Source organism: Silurus meridionalis, chromosome 23, assembly GCF_014805685.1.
Source record: "Silurus meridionalis isolate SWU-2019-XX chromosome 23, ASM1480568v1, whole genome shotgun sequence".
In the NCBI taxonomy this organism is placed as follows: Eukaryota; Metazoa; Chordata; class Actinopteri; order Siluriformes; family Siluridae; genus Silurus; species Silurus meridionalis.
In genome coordinates, this window is record NC_060906.1 from 8,257,724 (window position 1) to 8,281,233 (window position 23,510).

The 23,510-nt window shown below is 36.9% G+C and overlaps 2 protein-coding genes across 2 annotated transcripts in view; one reads left to right on the top strand and one right to left on the bottom strand.

Moving 5' to 3' along the window:
- Window positions 1–9,640: 9,640 nt before the first annotated feature.
- ntmt2 (N-terminal Xaa-Pro-Lys N-methyltransferase) lies at window positions 9,641–16,241 on the bottom strand. Its single transcript, XM_046836701.1, has 4 exons — window positions 15,972–16,241; window positions 14,714–14,886; window positions 12,592–12,844; window positions 9,641–10,137 (listed from the first exon to the last, which is right to left on the bottom strand). The coding sequence occupies exons 1-4, from the start codon at window positions 16,132–16,134 to the stop codon at window positions 9,881–9,883; spliced, it is 846 nt and encodes a 281-aa protein (XP_046692657.1). The 5' UTR covers window positions 16,135–16,241; the 3' UTR covers window positions 9,641–9,880.
- Window positions 16,242–21,421: 5,180 nt separating this feature from the next.
- Window positions 21,422–23,510, top strand: part of kifap3a (kinesin-associated protein 3a) — a 29,420-nt gene continuing 27,331 nt past the window's right edge. Inside the window, exons 1-2 of the mRNA XM_046836376.1 lie at window positions 21,422–21,593; window positions 23,254–23,385. Coding sequence (XP_046692332.1) covers window positions 21,562–21,593; window positions 23,254–23,385 — 164 coding nt within the window. The 5' untranslated portion in view covers window positions 21,422–21,561. The remainder of the gene's footprint in view (window positions 21,594–23,253; window positions 23,386–23,510) is intronic.

The window sequence follows — 23,510 nt, forward strand, 5'->3', positions numbered from 1 at the left end:
AAGCAAGTCAGCATAGAAACAGATAGATAGATAGATAGATAGATAGATAGATAGATAGATAGATAGATAGATAGATAGATAGATAGATAGATAGATAGATAGATAGATAGATAGATAGATAGATGCCTACTACACATTTGGTGCAGCAAGTTATATTTTTATAATGTCTGCTGTGATTTACTGCATCACCAAACTGCTACCTTTCACTTCTACAGCTTCTAAACACAACTTCTTCACCTGATTGAACAGTTTTTGTTTCGTAAATTTAAAGATTGTTCCCGTTTATATTAATGAACTGTTCTACTTACCGAGTGGAAATTCACAATGGACCTTGGGATCTCCATACAATGACGTCAGCGCCACTAATTAATTGATTTATTAATAAATATAAATAAATATATGAATAAGAAAAGTCCTAATTAATGAATAATAATTATTAGATAGATAGATAGATAGATAGATAGATAGATAGATAGATAGATAGATAGATAGATAGATAGATAGATAGATAGATAGTAATAAAAAAACTTTATAGATAGGAAAAATACCAGAATATTACCATGCATAGATCCTGTAAATAATTACAAAAAATTATACAAAATGTGTATAATCTGCTTTAAATAATACTGCAGAAGTCAGCACTAGCAATGTAGGGGGAAAAAAACTAAACATTTATGCCTCCGTGCTTTTTTTTTCTTCCACTTTCTAGCCAGCTGACTGTAATGAGTGATGTGTATTTTCCTTCTCAAAACAGTGAACTATATTGTTATAGCTTTGACCGGGTTTGTATGGTTGATTGGTCTGAAGTAAATACTTGTATTTACAAAAGTAAGGTAAGAGGTGCATCTGTAATTAGCAGGGATGCTGTGAGCATTTAGTGAAGGTTCTTTCCAAGTGGAAGGAGTACCTTCAATTTGTTTTAATGGGTGAATGTCAGAAATTACAAATTGTAGTAAATGTGGCTTAAATCTGTACTGGGAGAGTCAGCGGAATTAATTTCACACTCGGAAAGTCCGAGAGCTTATGGTGTAAAGATGTGTTGGATTAATGTGCCTTCGACAATTATTGGCCATGCCGTAATGATCAAAATAAATAATAAATAAATCGTGAGAGATTCATGTCCAAAATAATGTTTAAAACCTGTATAGCAATGCTCCAAAATAACCACATTTTTTTTTATACAGTTAATATTATTATTAATACAATTTCTTAAATTATGTTTATTATTTATTTACTATTCAATTGTTTTAGAGTGTGAATGCATGTCAGTACTCCAGTACAGCCATTTATAGAGTAGTTCCATGTTATATTGTGTTGTAATGACTTCCAGTCTCTTTTATCTAAATGACTGTTCCACCAAAGAACCTGATTTAGTAAAGAAGACGCCGAAATGAAGCATCTGCTGCAAGAAAGAGCACAAGGTTAAATGCTTTCCATAGGCATCATGCAGCGAGCGTTTATGACCGCAGTAGTCAACTCCAAATCACCACAGACGATACCTCGTTCTCATTTATAGCGCAGTGTCCATGACTTAACATCCCTGGAAACAGCTCAGGGGTGTCCCTGTGGAAGGAAGGGATTGAGTTCCAAGAGCCTCCAGCTATATGAGTGTATTGCCCAAGTTTTTCTCCAACATATGAATAAAAACAGCTGCGTCATATTCAATTGTTTAAAAACCCACAGGATATCTTCATGTTCAAAAGAGAACTAGAATCTTTGAAGACGTTCCGCTGAAATGAATTTTTTTTCTTCTCAGTTTGGGACTTGTCATCAGGATGATCTCATCAGGGATCAGGGTTTAGCACTGTTTGCTGAGTTATCCATCATACATTGAAGAGTGTCAGTAGATAGAGTTTTTCCAAGCACCATTTACCAACGGTACATATCATCACCATAAACCCCACGAACGTCCTATAGAATGGATCAAATCTCACTACAGCTTCACTAATACGGATACATTTTAAAACAGCGTTTACGTCAAAAAATGCCCACACTATAGTTTTTAATCGTTTCCCAAATGTTGCTCATCCACACTGAAACATATTAAAACTTCCCTGTACTGCGAATGCCTGCCGTTTATTTACTTTACGGCTCCTTGAAACTTTGCGACAATGTCGAGGACAGGCACCGTCACATGACATGTTTTCGTAGGACTGTGAAAACATGTAATATTACACGGGCGTATTTACATTTAATACAATTCATTTCAAATCATTTTTATGTCTATAACACTTTTAACAATGAACATTGTCTTAAAGCAGCTTTACACTGATAACGTGGTAATGAAGAATGTATAAGTTTGTTCTTTATATTTGTAAGTTTGTCCCTAATGATTGAGAAGGTGATGACTGTGGTGAGGAAAAACTCCCTGAGATGGCGAGAGGAAGAAACCTCAAGAGGAACCAGACTCAAGAGGGAACCCATCCTCATTTAAGTGCCAGCGAATGTCTATTGATTACAGTTCATCGTTGTTGAGGTGTGCAGTGATGGTGACTAAATGCAACTTGTGGTCCTGAGCGCATTGTAGCAGACTGAACATTAAGTACAATCCAAATCTATCTCTGAAATCTGTGTTTCTCTGCATTTATTCACTTCGAAGAGCGTTTTTTAAAAAGCAAACTTTTATTAAATATAAACACCATCTTAGTTTGATATCCTCGTTATCCTTAGTTCAGATATCCTCGTAATAATAAATGAAAAAGAAATAAAACCACCCTATCAGTTTAAATTCAGCTCCAAATCATTTTTGCAAGATTTCAATGATCTCAGATTTACATATATATCTCTTTGAGCTTTCCACATTTAGATTTTTCCCATTTTCTTTTCTTCGTTGATGCGCATTTCCTTTAACTGTGCCAAATGAAATAGAGAGTGTTAGTGAGCATTAATTTTATGGTCATACTACAGATTTTGACTCAGCCTTTCCAGAACACAAACCTTCTTCCTAAGCCACTTCTTTGTTCTTTTGGGTCTGTGCTTTGTCTCACTGTGCTGTTGGAACATATATTTCTTCCTTTAATGCAGATGGAATTTGGCGCTACCCTTCAAATTGCCTGTAATGCTAACAGACTCTCCAAATCCTCCTACAATGATGCTATTATCACCATGCTGCATTGTACGCATAGTGTTTTTGGTGTTGGGCTGTATTTTGGTTTGTGCCAAACATTTTGATCAAATGGATTAAACTTTAGTTTAATCCGAACACAACATCTATGATGTTTTCTTTCTTATTTTGGGACCACACCATGCGATTTATGTAGTCCTTTACGATTGCTGCTTGTCAGACTGTACAAACGTGATCCCCATATCACACTGCAGCATCTTAGTTGTCATAATGTCAGACTGTAAGACAAGAAAAAGACTTGTAATTTTTCTTGCTGTACTGTCCACCTGACTCACTTAGATATTTCTTCCCTGAGGTGGTTTAAAGTCGCCACGGCAATTGCATCATCAGGTTTGACGCTCCTATCGGTTGTTGGTTTGAGGGTCATCGTAGGAGATGTCACACTGCAGGAAAGAGTGTTCGAAATCTTGTGACACTGCCAGAATTTCAAAATTATCACAGGAGCCAATTAATCGTCTGTCAGTGAACATGTCAAACTCGCGATCAAAGACTACAGATTTTAGCCTCGGATTATAGGAATCTTTTACTATTTTCAAGATTTACGTCAGACAACCAAAACGTGGCCAAAATCTCATAGTGTGCATCTGGCTTAACATCGCCTTCCTCAGAGGTGGCTTCCTTCTGGCTGCTTTGTGAAGATTTTGAAGTATGCACACATTTTTTAGCAAATGAGTTGTAATGGGACTGTTGGTCATTCTTTTGGACAATTGCTCTTCTTTCCCCAATGTTTAGTCTGGTCTGATTTTTGGTAGTGTCTGGTTTGTGCCATGTTTTTTTCCCACTTTGTTATAATTTGGACTTCACAATGCTCCTAAGAACCTTCAAAGCATGAGCATGTTTTAAGAACCTTCTCCAGCTTTTTTTCCCCTTCTAACAACTTCATCTTGAAGCTTTACAGGCAGCTCCCAGGTCTGATCTGATCTGGCGTTTTAATCGTGAGGCTTCCCAAAGTCAGAGAGGTTTATTGAGCAAGCAGACAATTGGACACAGGTGGATTTTGGAATTGACACAAGTGTAGCCCATTTAGAGTATTTAGCATTTAAACACTAATCCTCATTTAGATTTCTAAGGTGTGGGGGGGGAATGAGAATCAGTGTTTAATTTTCTCAAGCACTTAAACATTAAACATTGTAAATGGGGTACACCTGTGTTAAATTTTATTCCTCCTTTACCCAGTCGTCTGCTTGTTCAATAAACAACTCTGACTTTGGGAAGCCTCACGATTTGACACGGCAAATCAATTCAGACTAAACAGTTTTTAGACTCTTTTTTTTTTTTAAGGAATCTGAAGACATTTAAATACTTGATTGAATCCCTGCAGAGGGTCAGTTCAAAATCTCATTCTAATATACATACATTTAACCAAAAGAAACATTATGGTAGTTCTAGAGGAATGAGAGGTCTTAGCAAGGAATTAGTGAGGTGAAAACAAACTGTTTTTATTTTTTTACCAGTTAGGTAATGCAAGTTATTTTTCAATGCCCCATTCAAAACTAAGGAAATTGATGGTAGTGCTCTTTTGCCATTAAATTTAAGTATAAATTTTGGTTTCTAATTTGAATGTGTTAATGACTGAATACAATAAGTTAATATTTTAACAGATATCTATTAATACTTTATTATATATTTTTTTATGTACTGTTAGGACTATCTATCTATCTATCTATCTATCTATCTATCTATCTATCTATCTATCTATCTATCTATCTATCTATCTATCTAAAACAAATACACTAAGAACTAATGGTCTCAAGAAATATAACAGATTTGGTATGTTTTGAGAATGTGTGTTGATAATTGTATAATTTGTACCTTAACTATAGCATCAGTATTGGTACAATTTAAATATTACATACTGTACCCAAACAGTCTGACGTCATGCATGGTTTGTAGAAAGCAGAGTGAAATTCTGCGAACAAAATTCGATCGTATTTCTATGGATTTCACATGAACTCAGTTTACATAAAGTACATGACATCTCAGCAAAGGAAATGCTCTTGTTCGAATATATTGTCAGAATCAGAGAATCTAGTGTTTCCTATGATGAGATAGAACGAATATAAGATAGTAAAACCTAGATTTTTTTTTTTTTACTACTACTATTTGTTAAATGAAAGTACTCTATTTCAATATAATTTTGCTAATTTTGCACTAACTCTAGTTTCTTTTTTTATACCCCTGGCATGTTTTCAAGTTAATAATAATAATAATGAAAAATGCACTGAAAGTGCGAGGCGGTGACCACTTAATAAGTTCCTAAGTTAAGATTTAAATTTTGTTCTGCACATAAAATAGGATTGCATTCGGTACACATGCCTACCAAATGTTATGTCGCTCAGTTTTTTGGCTTGAAGTTTGTGAAACCGGGAAAACCCCAGGAAAAATTAATAAATTAGCCGCTTCGTTGTTTAAGCCGCGGGGTTCAAAACGTAGGAAAAAAGTAGCGACTTATAGTCCGAAAAATACGGTATATATATTTATCAGTATTAAAAAAATTACATTACATACATTATAACCTTGTCTCTCATCTCTCAGCATAACCATGTCTTTTTATTGGAGTTTTTAGAAAAGCAGGTGCTGTTGGTATTAAACCTCACTCTTTGCCTGGACTCAAGCCCAATTCACTGCTAATATGACTGGATTTATTAATGGTCCTCCTCTTAATAGCTGCCAGACTGGCAGCTTTAAAAATTGAGCTAGATTAGAGCTGATAGTGCAGATTGCCAGGCAGGCTAAACTTTTCTGAATATGTGGTCGTTGTTTGTTCATATATTATCCAGGACGAACCTGGCTTTAGGCCTGATCATAGAAGATGAAAAAGTTTTTTTTTTCCTCAGAAAAGTTGGTCTGTATGTATGTGTGTATATTGTGTGTATGTGTGTGCGAGCAAACGAGAGGAATTAGAAGAGAAACAGCTTCGTTCACGCACAGCGGAACTGAACAGCATCTAGACATCCGACTACATGTCATGCCGTGAAGGCTCAGCTTTGACAGAAAAAAGTTCTCCACAGACTATCCATTCATGGCAAAGAGGAACCTTTGGAGATTTTTGACTTGCGCCAAAACATTAGAGGCGACGCCATGATGCTCTTTATGCGGATGAGAACTGACAGGACTGGACAAGCTCCAAAGCAGATACACAAAGGAGCCTCTCTGTCGAGTGCATGAACAATTCCACATGAATGCTCCACATTAAAGAAGCCATCTGAGAGTCATTTACCTAAACACTGTGGTCTTTGCCATGTCTTGAGAAACAAAAACAAAATATTTTTCTGGGCATAACTGTCATTTTTTTGGTAGATTCTTATTTTTATTAGGATCAAGAAAAGACAAACTCACAAATAAATTATTTGTGATGTATTTATTTATTTTTATTTTTTTTGTCAAAAAGGACAGTCTTTAAAATAATAATGATGATGATAATAATAATAATAATATATTGATGTTATTTATAAATAACCAATATATTATTATTATTATATCATAGATATTAATAAATATATTTTAATGATTATTAGCAGAAGTAAATATATATATATATATATATATATATATATATATATATATATATATATATATATATATATATATATATATTATCTGCCTAAATAAAACAAAATTATATCAAAACGAGATGAATAATATTTCATCAGTGCTAAATTTATTAGCATTAACACTCATCTATATCACACATTTTTATTTATTTCTAATTGCTGTAAATAATTTTACTTTAAGTCCTATTTGACCTTTTATAATATCAAATTATGTATGACTTACTAACCCTTTATTATTATTATTATTATTATTATTATTATTATTATTATTATTATTATTATTATTATTATTATTGATTTGAAACCTTAAACTACTGCCAAATAACTGAGATACTAATCTACAGCCATAATTGCAAAAAATTAAGAAGTTGTGTAAAATGAAAATAAGAACAGAATTCTATGATTTTTAATTCACAACTGAACACAGAAAACATATCAAATGTTAAAACTGAAATGTATAATTTTAAGGAAAATACAGGGGAATTGTTAACTTGATGGCTGCAACACATCTCAAAAATTTGGGATGGGGCAACCAAAGTTTGTAAAAGTAAATGTTATTCAAATGCAACATCTGGAAAAACATTTAGCAACTAATAAGGTTATTGACCAACTGGCTCCTATCTTCTGGCTGACCAACTAGCTCCTATCTTCACCCATATCTTTAGCAGATCACTGAGCTGTGTGAAGTCCACTCCTGCTTTATACTCTCCACCATCATCCCGGTCCAACAAGAAACCCACCCATCACAGGACTGAAAGATTACAGGCCTGTCGTGCTGATACTGTCATCATGTAGACCTTTAAACAGCTGGTATTGGCCCACCTAAAGAATGTAACAGAACAGAACCCCTACAGTTTGCCTACCGAGCAAACAGATCGGTGGATGACACAACATGGGGCTGCACTACATTCTGCAACACCTTGACTGCACAGGAACATATGCTCGGATTCTGTTTGTCAAATTCGGTTCAGCTTTTAATACAATAATTCTGAAAATTCTCCACTTCAATCTTTCCTAAAAGATCTTTCCAGTCAGCACTGGTGCTCCTCAGGGATGTGTCCTGTCCCCACTGCTATTCTCCATCTTTAATAACGACTGCACATCCAGTGACCCAACTGTTAAACTCCTTAAATTTGCAGATGCTACGGTGCAGTCAGAACAAGCGAGACCTAAACACAAGCAAGACCTAAACACACTCAAAACTGTGGAGATGGTAGTGGACTTTAGGAAACACTCATCAATACTTCCCTACACAATATCCAGCATCCGTGTCATCTGTGGAGACCTTCAAGTTTCTGGGAACTACCATTTCCCAAGACCTGAAATAGGAGTCCAACATAAACTCTATTTAAAAAAGGCCCAGCAGAGGATGTACTTTCTATGCCTATTAAGGAAGTATGGTCTGCCACAGTAGCTGTTGATGCAGTTCTACACTGCAGTCATTAAATCTATTCATCACCATCTGTTTTGGAGCAGCAACAAAACAGGACAGGAACAGACTGCAACACACAGTTACAACAGCAGAAAAATCATTGGTGCTCCCCTGCCCACTCTCCAGGACTGCCCACTACCATACAAGAACAAGAAACTGGGCAGGAAAAATCACCATTGTCTTTTCGCTCCATGGACACAACCTCTTTCATCTCCTCCCTTCTGGCAGGCGCAATAGAACTTTGTTCACCAAAACTAATAGACACAAGAACAGTTTTTTTCTCAGGCAATCACCTTAATTAATAACCTTAATTATATTCCCTGCTTCATATCTATAAGTACTGCATTATCAGAACTGTATATGTTACACACACTGTTACTGCTGTATAGCGTACAAAAGTTCTAAAGTAACTACTTTATCCTACTTGAAGCACAATACTTACTTACAATACTTAAAAACATGCACTCACACTTATTATTATTATTACGGATCTGTTGTATACTCTGTATATTGTGTTCTAGTTCTATTTAATAATTGTTAATTGTGTGTATTGTCTTATATTGTCTGTTTTGTCTTGTATAGTTTAAGCTAAATGTATAGTGTTATTTATGGCTGTACCAACAGCTGGAACCAACAGCTGAAACACTTGGCCAATAAACCCGATTCTGATTTTGATTCTAATAGACAACAGGTCAGTAGGATGATTGGGTATAAAAAGGGAATCGAAGAGAGGCAGCGTCTCTCAGAAATAAAAATGGGAAGAGCTTCACCAATCTGCAAAACATTAATAAATATATTTGTTCCTCAACATCAAATTATGATGACTTTGAATTTATCATCATCTGCAGTACATAATATCATCAAACGATTCTGAGAATCTCGAAATCTTAGATTTGGATGCCTGTAATTTTCGGGCCCTTAGGTGGCACTGCATTTAAAACATCATGTTTTAATGAAAATCACTGCTTGGACTAATTAACACCTCCAGAACTCATTGTCTGTGAACACAGTTTGCCATGTCGTCCACAAATGCTAATCATTGCATTCTGTTTTCATTTACATTTTAAACAGTGTCACAATTTTTTTGGAATAAGATTTGTAAAGAAGTAATTACAAAAATCACAGCTTTTGTTTAAGGACTAGAAACACAATAACAATTCAAATGAACAATAAAACAAACATTTTTACTCAGTATGAACTGTTAAATAATGAATACAAAGCTTATATCATTGCTGACATTCTGCAGATGTAACTGATAAAAATTATAAAATAAAGGAAATTTGCAATGATGAGATGTGTGTATATATATATATATATATGAAAGTTGTTTATGTCTATATATTTTCTAATTAAAAATAGGAATGTTCATTTTTTTTTCCCATAATAAGAAAATTAATCATCTTATTAGTTTTGCTAAATTAAATTTCAATAATGTAATTCAACCGACAGTGTTTATACTCAGAATAAATAGAATTAAATCACCCCAGGCCTTTAGATAATCAAATATTAGAATGTATGCATAAGACACTGGTACCGTTCTATAATCAGTCACATACAGGTGCTATGCAGACATGTTATTTCTACATACATAAAACATACTACTAGAATAAATAAAGATATGCTAATTCTGGAAAGCTAGCTATGAGTACAAATATGCTATTTTCAATGTAAAACAATACATTCACTGTAAAAGCCCAAGTATAATTTATTGATATAGTATGCAGATATAGTTTCTAATGCTTTCCCCTAAAATAGAAACATAATGCCAGCTCACTGCATGGCAATCATCCACACGGGCACAATGATCTCAGGGAAGCCTTCCTGTTTCTGCGTGTCGAGGATGGTGAGGCCGGCTTTCTGGATAATGCTCTTCATGATGTCCAGGTGGCGGATGAGGCTGCTGTCAACAGGGTCTAGTCTGCAGTCTTGCCGTGCCATGTTATCCTTTAGAATGATGACCCCATTGGGCCTTAGGCTTTGCTTTGCGCGAATCAAGAACTCCAGCAGATCTTTATCAGTCAGGTGACCTGGCCATAATAGAAATGAAAAGCTTTACATGTTTGCCATTAAGTTCCTGTATACAGGAATGGAAAAACAAATATGCTTTGGGAACGCTTCCGCATTGTTTACGCTCTGAATCACGTGTATAATCAGTCCAATGGAAATCGAGGCGTGAAAAAGCAGTGGAGCATGGAGTGAAACCAGCGCTAGCTTCTGAAAAGGCAAGGAAGATGCAGGCAATGTGACATAGAGACGCAGCGTCTCGTTAAATACGTAACCATTACGGACCTCAGATCCACCATCTCCCGGGGGGTGCCCTCTTTAAACAGTTTGACAGCCACATTAACAGGGTCGCAGAACAGGCCAGTCGGCACCAGCGGGCCATCCAGGAGCACAGCTCTATCCCTATCGGAAAGATCCGACAGGGTGAACCAAATGTGTCTCTCAGTTGAGACGAGGGTGGACAAGAACCGGTCTCTATGGTAGCCCTAAGGGCTAGGTTTGTAGCACAGCTAAGCTCACAGACTTCCTGACCACCAGAAACATTTCCCATATCTAGCTCCTGCAGCAGATCGGACTAATAGGCCTGCAGCACAGTCTTGGTGTGCAGACAGCTATGCCCACCAGCACCAAGGTGGTTCTCAGGGGCTTGGTGGGCAGGGCTGGGGCTTTAAGAGAGGACGCATCACAAGGGAAGAGATAGCTAGCCAACGTCTCTTCAATCCAGGGCATCGCCAACATAACCAAACTCTCAGTCCAACTATAATTGAATACATTGACATCCGAGGACTAAAGAGGCGGGAAGGATAAGGCCTAGCCAGTCGATCTCTAGCTTGGCAATGGCACGGTTCACTACCTTTTGGAGCTCCTCGATAAGGACTGACTGAGGGGTAGTCTCAGGGGGCTCATAGACCTCCATCCCCCCTCCTCAGAGGTAGAGGGGTAGAGCTCAGCACTCTCCTTGCAAAATGGAAGAAACCACCTGGGTTGAGGGAGGCAAAAGGGACAAGCCTGTCTCCAACCTCTCTGTGAGGTCCACTTGGGAGCCCAAGGTTCTTGAACGCCGCTTTGCCTTGCCGAACCACAAAGAGCAGGAGCACCCTCCTCAATCCTCGCATTGTTGTGTTAGCTCAATCTCCCTCGAGACCGGACCTAGCATGCTCTGCTCCCAGACAAGCGACACATTGCGACACTTGTGCATCCAAGTGTGGCCTCATTTATCAGGCAGCTTGTATTCAGATTTTCCATTATTAGCAAGTGAATTATTAGCAATTCATTATTACAAGTGAAATTTAGTATTCATAAAAATCCTGTAAATCTGGAGAGAAAAAATGTTCATATCCTTCTCGTGCTCCTGTGCTAATAAGTCACATGTTATTATTAACAATGGTGAACAGTAACAAAGTAAATGTAATTCATTACTGTACTTAATTAGCTTAAGTATTTGTACCTTACTGATGGGTTTCCATTTCGGGGAGACTTTTACTTTAACTTCACTACATTTCAAAGTCAAATATCTTTGATCTAAAATACATTTTGTGATATCAGTCTTTCCTTTATATTTATGAGTGGATAAAAATTTTACTGGTCAAACACACACGCAGGCAGCGCAGCAAGCAGCAAACCACCAAACTCATTCATATACACTGGTCCCCGGAAATTGTGGGGTTTACGTTCTAAGAGTTCAGAAAATCTGCGAATTTTGGACACCCCCCTATAGTACCTTAGTGAATTCATCTAGACATTATGTCACTTTACCACAATAATGTGTTTTTTTTTAAATATGAAAGTTGTTAATAAAAACATAGTTTAAAATGTTATTCCTAACTTTCCTGAACATTTGGTCCCGCTGCAGATTCCCGCAAATTTTAAAATAATTCGCAACTTGCTGTTAGTTAGGTTCCAAATGAGAACCCGTGAATTTTCCAAGCCGCAAGTTCCGAACCGCGAATTATCGGGGGTTAACTGTAGTTTTATTTATTCATATAGTTTCATTCATTCATATAGTAATTCTCAATAAGTGCTTTATCCTGGTCTTGGTTCCGATAGATCCGGTTCCAATCCCAGGTGTGTTGTTGAAATAGACCCTGCAAATGACTGCATATGGATGGAGGAACCTGGTGAACCTAAATTTAACCCACATAAACATGTGGAGTAAACCTGGACTCAACCTGAGTCTTAAAAGTTATTATAAAATATTTAAGAAGGGCAAAGCACACTAATGAAACTTAGTTTTTTACTATTAATATCTTAATTCTTAGATATCATTGAATAAATCTCTGTTTTGTACCAACAGTTGCAAAACGTTTTTTTCGAATGTAATTCAACATTAGTTTAATCATCTTTAACCTGTTTCAGCTGCTTCAAGATTCATGAGTCACTGACAATGACATCCACCAAACCTGCATTCAATAGTGAACCATAAAGCCATGCAACACCATTTACAAAATGCAGTGTAAATTAGACATGCACTCACTCACAAGCTACCCACTGCATCCAGATGACGTCATATCTATCGAGTGAAGGAGTGAAATCTTGCAGGTTGTCGAGGTAGTAGGTCTCCACGCGGTCAGCGTAGTCACCCAAGTAGTATTCGTGGGCATGGAGAATGAAGTCCTCACTCATGTCCAGCATCTCCATGCTTTCAAATACAGGAAACAGAACCCCTTTGGACACCCGGCCAATCCCACAGCCACAATCAAGGGCCCGCCTGGTATCAGCTTTCCCTGGTCCCTAACACAATGACACAGAAGAAACAGGGAAACTCAAAGTTGTTTGTATAGACATGCTGACTTGTGTTAGCAAAAACTATACGCCATTTCCCATAACATACTAGAAATTGATTAAGTCTTTATTCTAGTTTAATCAAATTGTCAGGATATTTAATATACATTATAATTGCCTATAATTGCAGGTTCCTACCACCTGTGGTTCCTCTCTGTTACCACCAACCTGGAGGCACAAAATTCTGTAGGATGTCTTTAAACATAGTATAACAAAATTTTGCTTTCACTTGAACTTGGAAATACAAACCTGAGCATGAAAATTCCCCTGTGCACAAAGCCAGTGGAAAAAAATCTAGTGGAACATCTTCCCAGAAGAGTGGAGGGAATTCTAAAGGAAAATTGGGACTATGTGTGGAACACGAAGTTTAAAAAGCACATACCACATTTATTACCAGATGTCCGCAAATCATTGGCAATATAATCTGTACAGTAGACCGGTGTTCAAAAATAAATGTACACACAATTCTGCTTTAAAATCATCCTGATATAGCTAAAAGAAATCAAATAAGTCTAATTTGACCTTGATACATTGACTCATATTAAATCAACCAACCATGTGGTGGCGTTGGAATGCATAAAATCATGCAAGTTCAGGTAAGTGAATGTTTGGGAACATGTGATCTCAGTGTGCATGGCATGTTTGTTTGTTTCCAGATTGCAGGTTTGAGTATCACAGGAACTGAGATTTTCACCCACAGCAGTCTCACAGCATGGTGTCGAAAACAAAAAACATCAATTGAATTGCATTTTTACTAGCATAGAATGAGCCATACTTTACATTCACAATTATGTATCCCAGCATCCCATAACACCAAAAAAACCTTCACGTCCACTCCCATCCAGGCAGAGGGTCACTCAAACCGGTGCAGATGAAAACTGGATAAATGTCACCTGGTCTATTTCAGGTCTTTAACTGTTCAAATTAATTGATTGTGCTGCTGATTGGAAAACTGCATGAATCAGCAGGCACATATTTATTCCTCTCAAAGTGGCTGGTCAGCACCCTTAAGATTAGCAGCCAGTCATATAAGTTTTTCACTTTCCTCTTAGATTAATGTGTTTTTCTGTTGTTCTCATGAGACATCTCTCTCCTGATCAACACCTTTCTACAATCAAATCCTGTACATGCTCGGTAAACTAGCAATTAAACCAGCATTTAAGCAAAACCCGGAAAAGTCAAGAAGATTCTATTTTCGTTTAGCCTAAATTTTATTTGTGGTAAATAAGAATAACCGCATGCCAAGTGTGCAGTTCTTTTGAACATGAGTTTGAATGGGATGGGTTTATTTACTGCACTTCACATGCCCCATTATTAAACAGTACACACACTTATAGTACAATCAAATTATTACAGGCAGGTTATTGAACATATTGCACAACCCTGACTACACTGACCTTTTATTTTTAATAGAAATTAAATGTTAATTTTTTTTAAACATTACAAAATTCTTCTTTATTTAATTTTAATTTCTAATTTATTATTATTTTTATTCTTCTCCTTAATTCATATCATTTCAAGCATTTTACTGCACATTGTACTGTGTATGGTCGCGTAATTAATTACATTTGTATTTCATATTGTGAACGCTGCCTCCTCACCTACAACTACACCTACTTCTGACTTTACTAACACCCATGTGGCTGAAAAAATTTCCACAACTCTCCAGAAGTACACTCTATAAACTATAAAAACCGAACATGGTGATTAATTGTGGAATGGGACGTACAAAAAAACACATATGAATCTATGTTCAGGTGCTATATTAACATTAACATGGTTGCTGTATTATTGTAAGTGATGCTTAAAATGTCATACCACAAACTTCTTCAGGAACTGTCTGGAACCCTCAAGGTCCACCTCTGAGATCTCCACAAAACCTCCCATCATACCCTCCTCTGACGCCGGTACATCTTTGTAAAAATTCTGGGCCCTGTAGTAGAATTGCTTCTCTCCCTTGATGTACTCGCAGGTCACGGTGTATAGTTTCACTGGAGAGGGACGAATGTACAGGTAAAATTAGGCCACAATATTATCAAGTCTCACTGAGCACACACAGAGTAATATAATAATCCAAAAAGCTAAGTATATAGACAGACAATTACAACCAGAACAAGCATTTATTAAGAAACAAACCGCAACAGCGTTACCGCCTCAAAGTTATTTTCTCCTCTTATACCACATTGATTTCCCAGCAAACATAATTTACACAGTATTTATTGAAAACCATGCATTTTATTTTCATTTACATTTATGTTTATTGTTCTGAATCCTATTTGAAACAGTTTAATTCTTTATAATCACTTCATCAGCCATTATTTTTTCTCTTTCTTGACCATAAAGTACAAATGCTTCTGTCTTAAAAACTTACTTGTGCTGTAAATTAAAATGTATTGCTTTACAGTAAACTGACACGGGAGACTCCTTCCCCAAAAAAATGCAGGTTAAATGTATTTTTTACAGTAAACGCAGTTTTAAATCAATTATGCAGCACATCTGCCATACAAATCCATCTCTCGATTGGAACAATAGAAAAGATAATGCATTTAAATGTCTACATTAATCTAAGCTAATCAGTGTTGCACTGCGATGGAAAATGCCTTCCCACCTTCTCATTACTGCTGTGGTACAGAGATATTGACCACATGACAGAAAGACACTGAATGGATTGGTTGTATTGAAGTCTTAAAGAAGTATCGTCAAGTGATATGCATCAAAACGCTTCTCGTCAGAAATTAGATGAGCATGTCTGTCATCGAGGAGAAATTTGAGATGCGGGTCACACGACTGGCAATGGGAATGAATGCTGAAATTTGAGGAAAGTGGTGTGGAGTACAGAAATAGTAACAGTGACCCGTGGCACTGAGAAAAAAGTTTGAGCTTGAATACTTTTTACGCTTTTACATGGAGACATATGTTTCGTTCGTATCACTTTACTTATATATTTGTGTCGTTTCCAGTTAGCAAAGGTCAAGATGACCAACAAATAAAATTCAGAAAGGATTTCGAAATGATAAAATCATAATTTTTGTTCAATCTTTTAATGCAAAGTTCATCTAAGATGTTTGGCACCTACCCAGAGGTATCTGCTCCAGCAGGTAAAGGTAGCTGGCGAAGAACTCATGCCTGAGCGTATTGTGCAGGTGAAGCGACATGCTGTTTTTGCACAGTTCGTCATCGGTCTTCTCCCATCGTTCTCGGAACGCTTGATGTGTCCTACTGAAGTCCATGATGGACATCAAATCAGAGTACAATACTTAGAATAGAGAGTCTGTGAGTTGAAAAAAACACCTCTTGATGGATTTTCTTCTAAGATGTTGAAGATGTCTTGGTGCTGCTATTTGTGTCTCTGTAGCTCATATCTGATCAGACAGATCTTCTTTTTTCTCCCGAGGGTTCTGGAGATCAACAGGTCACATGCTTCATGTCTAGGTTTCTAAGTAACATGTAGGAGTGGGAAAGATCGTCCAAAAAGAAAGACAAAACTGCCTGTTGAAGTCAAACACGACAGCTGAAAGCTCTCTGCAGATGTGTAGTGGCCATTTTTAGTATCTCCTTCTTGTTGTGTGTGTTTGTGTGTTTGTGTGTGTGTGTGTGTGTGTGTGTGTGTGTGTGTGTGTGTGTGTGTATATGTGTGTGTGTGTGTGTGTGTGTGTGTGTGTGTATATACCTAGTGTCAGATGTCAGTGGCTTCTGGCATGCTGGTACAGAGACAGTATGAACACACACAGTGTAACCAAGCTGTTCTGTTTCAGTAAACCATTTGACACATCTACACCCGTTCAGGGAGATGATTAGAGCATTGCAAACACCATTGTGACCGTAGGACTACATAGACAACCCTTGTTCTCCTCTTGTTGAGCTGCATACCACAATTTTGGTGAATCACTTAGGATAATTGTCTGGAGGAGGAATCCCTCAGCAATGTTGGATGTCCAATATAACAAATTACAGACTTCCTAAGATTTGGATCTGTTACAGAGAAGCCACGATCATGTTCACCAATAATTTTAGGCTTAAAGAAGTTTACGCTGTATAGCCGAAAATACGTGGACATCTAACCGCCGTAATCATGTGCTTTTTAAACACGCCATTCCAGATTTATTCCCCCTTGCCTGCTATATTAAGCGCCACTTTTCTGGGAAGGCTTTCCAGAAGAGCATAGAGAATTTGTGATCATTCAGCTACAAGAGATCAGGTAGTGATTTTGGTTAGGAGGTCTGGGGTGTTCAGTTGGATTGAGGTTCAGGAAAGTAAAGTTTTTCTAATCCAATTCTAACACACCGTGTCTTCATGGAGATGGCTTTGGGTACAGGGGCATCTTTACGCAGGAACGCTTTGGGTATCATTTTGGGGAAGATGGGGGTGTTCAGTTGTCCACATTCTTTATAGTGAATATACATTTTTGAAAGTGTTCACAGTCATGTCAGTAGATGTAGACTTGCTGAGAAACAAAAATTCTTGAATTAATAATACTAAAGCTACATTTGGTCAGTTATAGGAACAATGATCTACCAGATAGACCAGTCTGAACTGGTGGATAGCTAACCAGACCTAGATCCTGCAATTTCTCAGAAGTGTTTGGGTGGGTCACATTTATCTACAGTAGAAATAGAGCCTTCTTTGTTTGCCAAAGCTCTATCAGAATCACTGGCATATGTTTTAATATTTTTTTTTAGTTGGGACACTGTACAAATTGTGAATAAAAAAAGAATGCAATGATGTGGAAGTTTCAAATTTCAATATTTTATTCAGAATACAACATAGATGACATATCAAATGTTTAAACTAAGAAAATTTATAATTTTAAGGGAAAAATAAGTTGATTTCTTGGCATTAACACATCTCAAAAAAGTTGGGAAAAGGCCATGTTTACCACTGTGCAAACATCTGGGGACTGAGGAGACAAGTTGCTCAAGTTTAGGAATAGGAATGTTGTCCCATTCTTGTCTAATACAGGCTTCTAGTTGCTCAACTGTCTTAGGTCTTCTTTGTCGCATCTTCCTCTTTATGATTCAGTACCCGGATCCTTGTTCTACGCAGCCATGATGTTGTAATTGATGCAGTATGTGGTCTGGCATTGTCATGTTGTGAAATGTTGTGAAATGCAAGGTCTTCCCTGAAAGAGAGGACATCTGGATGGGAGCATATGTTGTTTTAGAACTTGGATATACGTTTCAGCATTGATGGTGCCTTTCCAGATGTGTAAGCTGCCCATGCCACATGCACTCATGCAACCCCATACAATCAGAGACCAACAACTTGGGTTGTCCTTATCCTCTTTAGTCCAGATGACATGGCGTCCCATTTTTCCAAAAAAACTTCTAATTTTGATTTGTCTGACCACAGAACAGTTCTCCACTTTGCCACAGTCTATTATAAATGAGCCTTGGCCCAGAGAAAACGCCCACGCTTCTGAATCATGTTAAGATATGGCTTATTTTTCGACCTATAGAGTTTTAGCCAGCAACCGCGAATGGCACGGTGGATTGTGTTTACCGACAATATTTTCTGGAAGTATTCCTGAGCCCATGTTGTGATTTCCATTACAGTAGCATTCCTGTATGTGATGCAGTGCCGTCTAAGGGCCCGAAGATCACGGGCATCCAGTATGGTTTTCCGGCCTTGACCCTTACGCACAGAGATTGTTCTAGATTCTATGAATCTTTGGATGATATTATGGACTGTAAATGATGATAACTTCAAACTCTTTGCAATTTTTCTCTGAGAAACTCCTTTCTGATATTGCTCTAATATTTTTCACCGCAGCATTGGGGGAATTGGTAATCCTCTGCCCATCTTGACTTCTGAGAGACACTGCCACTCTGAGAGGCTCTTTTTATACCCAATTATGTTGCCAATTGACCTAATAAGTTGCAAACTGGTTCTCCAGCTGTTCCTTATATGTACATTTAACTTTTCCGGCCTCTTATTGCTACCTGTCCCAGCTTTTTTGGAATGTGTAGCACTCATGAAATCCAAAATGAGCCAATATTTGGCATGACATTTTAAAATGTCTAACTTTCAACATTTGATATTGTGGGAGAGCGTATAAATGCGGGAAGAAGGAACGCCACAACAGGTCAGGTGTAAAGGCTTCACAGCCACTTTTATTTTCGGTTTTCGTGTCTGTTTTGGTGTCTCAGGCAGTACGTCTTCTGGCTCATGCGCGTACACACACCAACCGTCTCACACACCCCCCAAAATACGCTGACATCGTGAGAAAAGGTCGGGCAAAACAGTTAAAAACAATTGTTAAGCTTTTTCATGAAGTGTGTGATTTTTCTGTAGAATTTGCACAAAAACACAATTTGCCTTAACTTCAACTCCCTAGGAAAACTGTAATGCACTGAGAAAACCCATGGAAAACCCAGGTTAATATCGCTTCTTCTTCTAGTGATGATATTTGGGTGTGTTGCAGCTGTGGCTACAGTAAAAGGAGACATGATGAATAGTGTTAATTGTTTTTCTTGCTTTAGTAATGACATTCATTCTGGCTGCATGAGATTCCTGTCTGTGATGCATCACTATTATACTGTATTTCTCTATCATTTTTAAGCTTTCTGTAGCTGTCATGTCATAATGATGGTACTGTTAATAATTATAATTATAATAAATTATAGAAAGTTATAGATGATAAAGTAAGGAAAAATAAAATCCTGAAATAAATTTTCATTTCGTCTTATGTAAATACATGAAATCAGTGATGATGCAATCCAGAAAAGTAATGGCTAATGAGTTTATATTTGTAATTGAATAAAGATATCATGAAAAATGCCATTACTACAAACATTTATCTGAGACTATGTCTGGTTTGCCCCTCTCCGCCCCACCCAGACCAAATTTTGGGACTCACAGCTGAAATGCAGTTCCTGATAAAAATGTGCTACATACACAATTTAGATATCTTTGGAAAGAAGACACTTTAAGCTTTACTGTCAATCATCAAAGTTGATATTGCTCAAAAAGAAATTAAGTTATAGATGATGAAGTGCCATGGATATACATTTCCTGCATTGAACATTATTTTTATTTTATATATAATACATGAAATCAGTCCTGGAGCAATCCAGAAAAGTAATGGCTAATGAGTTTATATTTGTAATTGAATAAAGATATCATGAAAAATGCCATTACTACAAACATTTATCTGAGACTATGTCTGGTTTGCCCCTCTCCGCCCCACCCAGACCAAATTTTGGGACTCACAGCTGAAATGCAGTTCCTGATAAAAATGTGCTACATACACAATTTAGATATCTTTGGAAAGAAGACACTTTAAGCTTTACTGTCAATCATCAAAGTTGATATTGCTCAAAAGAAATTAAGTTATAGATGATAAAGTAAGGAAAAATAAAATCCTGAAATAAATTTTCATTTCGTCTTATGTAAATACATGAAATCAGTCCTGGAGCAATCCAGAAAAGTAATGGCTAATGAGTTTATATTTCAAATGTTATGAAGATTGTCATGACCAATGTTGTGCTCGTCACTAAAAAATAGTAACTAGTTACAGTTACTCGTTACTTTATTCAAAAAGTAACTCAATTACTTTGTTGATTACTTACACCAAAAAGTAATGCGTTACTGCCCAAAACTGGTCATGACAAATAAGATTCCCACAAACATTTATCCGAGACTATGTCCGATCCTTTTCTCCCTCCCCCTGTTTGAGAGCCACCTGCTAAACTCAGGTGGCCATTCATACTCTATCATATAGTCTGCATAGAAATTAATGGCTGACTATTAAAGGGTTTGTTTTACATGTTTTGCTATTGATATTGAGTTGGCATTCATATTGATGGCCAGGTAGGCAGACAAGCTATTGTTTTACAGTCATAGCCATTCATATTGATGTCTGGCTCACACACACACACGCATCATCTTCATGCAGATCTCCAAGTCTCTGTTGTTACTCTTTTTTTTTTTGCAAATCAAATAAATAAAACAACTTTTTTGATTGACACATGATATAAACAGCTGTTTGTGCCGAACTGAGAGCTGCATCACTTCCTGGTTTGTCACTAACCCGTGCTGCTTCGACCAGTATGAGTTTATAAAGAGTAATAAAACTAAGACTCACACACGTGGGGAATATAATCCTCTCATATATCGTTAGAATCCTGCACTTATTGGCTACATTTCTATCAATTAGTTAGTTTCCATAATGCTACTGACTGGAAATAAAATGTTTGAAGTGAGAGGTGGTGCAGAATAAAAACGTCATGGCACCTGCCTATAGTAGAGACTCAACCAAAGATTCTGCCAATTTTACTTTTTTATTTTTTTATTTTGTGGTCTCAAACGTTTTGTAAAACTATAATCTACCAGCCATGCTTGTTTTTTTGTTTTGTTTTTTACCAGCAAGATGTCGTTTTTATGCAAAAGTTATTCGGAAGCATATACACTCAAACACCAGCCGAAGTTCTGTGACGTAAACAAATGAATAACCATCTAAATTACAACTGCCTGCAACATGGCGCAGACTCCCTGCCTGCAGATGGCGATAAAACGGTGAGACAAACCAGCACGGGGTGCATGATGGGAAATGATAGGGTTACACACCCTAGCAACACACACAGATAAACAAGTGTTACTGTAAAGACCTATGCAACCTCTGTTTTATAGATAAATTCATATATAGATATATAAAACACACACGCACAATGCAGGCGGATGATGTCCGATATTTAAAAAGGTGAGTTTGCTTGCGGAGGGTCTTTATTTTATTTTGGTTAGCTCGATTAGCATGGCAAGCTAATGGATGGGTTTTGATTTGGAGGTTCATCTGCTTGATATCTATAACTTATATATAAAGATGTCAAATTTACAAGAATAAAACCAAAAAATACATTGATGTGGTGGTGTGTTGTCTTCTCGGATCCTAATTATATTTTGATTTGGACCCAAAGAGCCAATTTTGTCAAAATAAATAAATAAATACAAACAAATAGAGCAAGGGGTTCATTAGATGATTATATTTATTTATTATTTTATATGATATGGTGCATGTACAGCAGCTCTACATATTTTGGACATTAATTGAACGGTTTTTTATACATACAATTGTTTGTTTCCATTAAAAATTATAAATAATTGATCCTATATGTAGGATTTCACTGCCTGAAATCGAACCCAAACTACATCAGATGCCTGTTTATCCTCTGAATTTGACATTTTGCGAAAATTGCTTCGGGTGTTTGTCCTGATACACTTCAGGTTAAATCCTCCTCCTTTTATCAACAGTTGCATCACCATAAATGGTTGTGCAGAGATCATGAGCAGTTCTTTTCCATCTCCTTACTCTTCTTTTTGCATCATTCTGCTGCAAGATCTTTGCCTCGTATGTCCATTTTTCAAGAACTGATTTAATCTGTTTTGTCATTTTGAAGCTTACCTGGTAAATTTATTTGTGATGGAATGAACTTCCTCTAGATGTTTGATATTTAATCAAAAGACCCACCTCTTCCTAAAACACTTAATCAAACACTTAATCTATTTTTCTTTTATACATCACTCTGGATAAAAGGCATCTGATGAAAACAGTATATGTTTACATCTTTTAATACATTTCTTGTTCTTACTCTTGCGATTTTTTTTCTTTTAATTGTTGACACGGATAAAGCTCTACCTGTTGGAGATGTTTTTGATCTGTTATAAAGGGAATATTTTTCACCAGGCACAGTGTTTTAGGGTCTTCCACAGGCATTGACCGCTTTGAGGGTTTCATATTGAGAGCTCACATATATTCCAAATGCATTAAGACATTTGATCTGCTTCCTTCTAAGTGCAATAATGAGGCCACGACACATACACACACAGCCAGCTGAGCAGATACTTGTATAGTGACTGATGCATTGAAGCAGAACGCTTGTGGGAAAACCAGGCTTTAAATCATGATACTTTTACATGGCTGTAGTGTGTAAGGATGGGGCATTACAGTGGTTATGTACAATATTTAGGTGAGATTATTCAAAAACATGGGCATCTTTAGGGTGACTGTGGTTGTGAACATTCAGGACAGCAAGAAGTGAGCTGTATTACTGTCTAAATAAACTAATAGACACACACGCACTCCAAAATGTGATAACCCACAGACTTACTCATTAAGTCTGTCACAGTCAGTAATTGTTTGAATGTTATGAATAATGAATGTAGGTACTGTTGAAAAATCATTAGGGATATTGTTGCTAAATAAAAAAAACATTTGGCATTGATATTCTGTTATTCAGCTTTCTGATAATGCTTAATGTGTAACTGGCCTGATCCATTAAATGAACGAGTTTCCAAGTTAAAAAAATTTCCTAAAATGCTTAGTTTTTTAGCATTTTCTTTAACACTGTGTTCATGGTTCTCAGGAAAGTCAAAGGAGGCAGTCTGGATGTCCATCCTACAGAGAAAGCCCTTATTGTCCAGTATGAAGTGGAAGCGACTATCGTGGGGGAAATGGGAGGCCCGATGCTCGGAGAACGCAAGGCGTGTCAGAAAATGTAAGACACGTCTATGGATGAGTTTTCAGTAGGGTGATTCCATGTCAAATGGACCAGACCATCACAAAAAATACTTTTTTAAACATGTTAGAATAAAGACATAAGAACAAAAACCCATAGTCTTG

Bases quoted from the DNA above. Each gene is read 5' to 3' on its own strand.
- ntmt2 (XM_046836701.1), bottom strand. From the start codon at position 16,134: ATGTCCATCATGGACTTCAGTAGGACACATCAAGCGTTCCGAGAACGA. The intron at 14,887-15,971 runs GTAGGTGCCAAA...GTCCCTCTCCAG, and splicing joins GCTGGAGCAGATACCTCTGG to TGAAACTATACACCGTGACC. The intron at 12,845-14,713 runs GTATGACATTTT...TCATTGTGTTAG, and splicing joins AGTTCCTGAAGAAGTTTGTG to GGACCAGGGAAAGCTGATAC.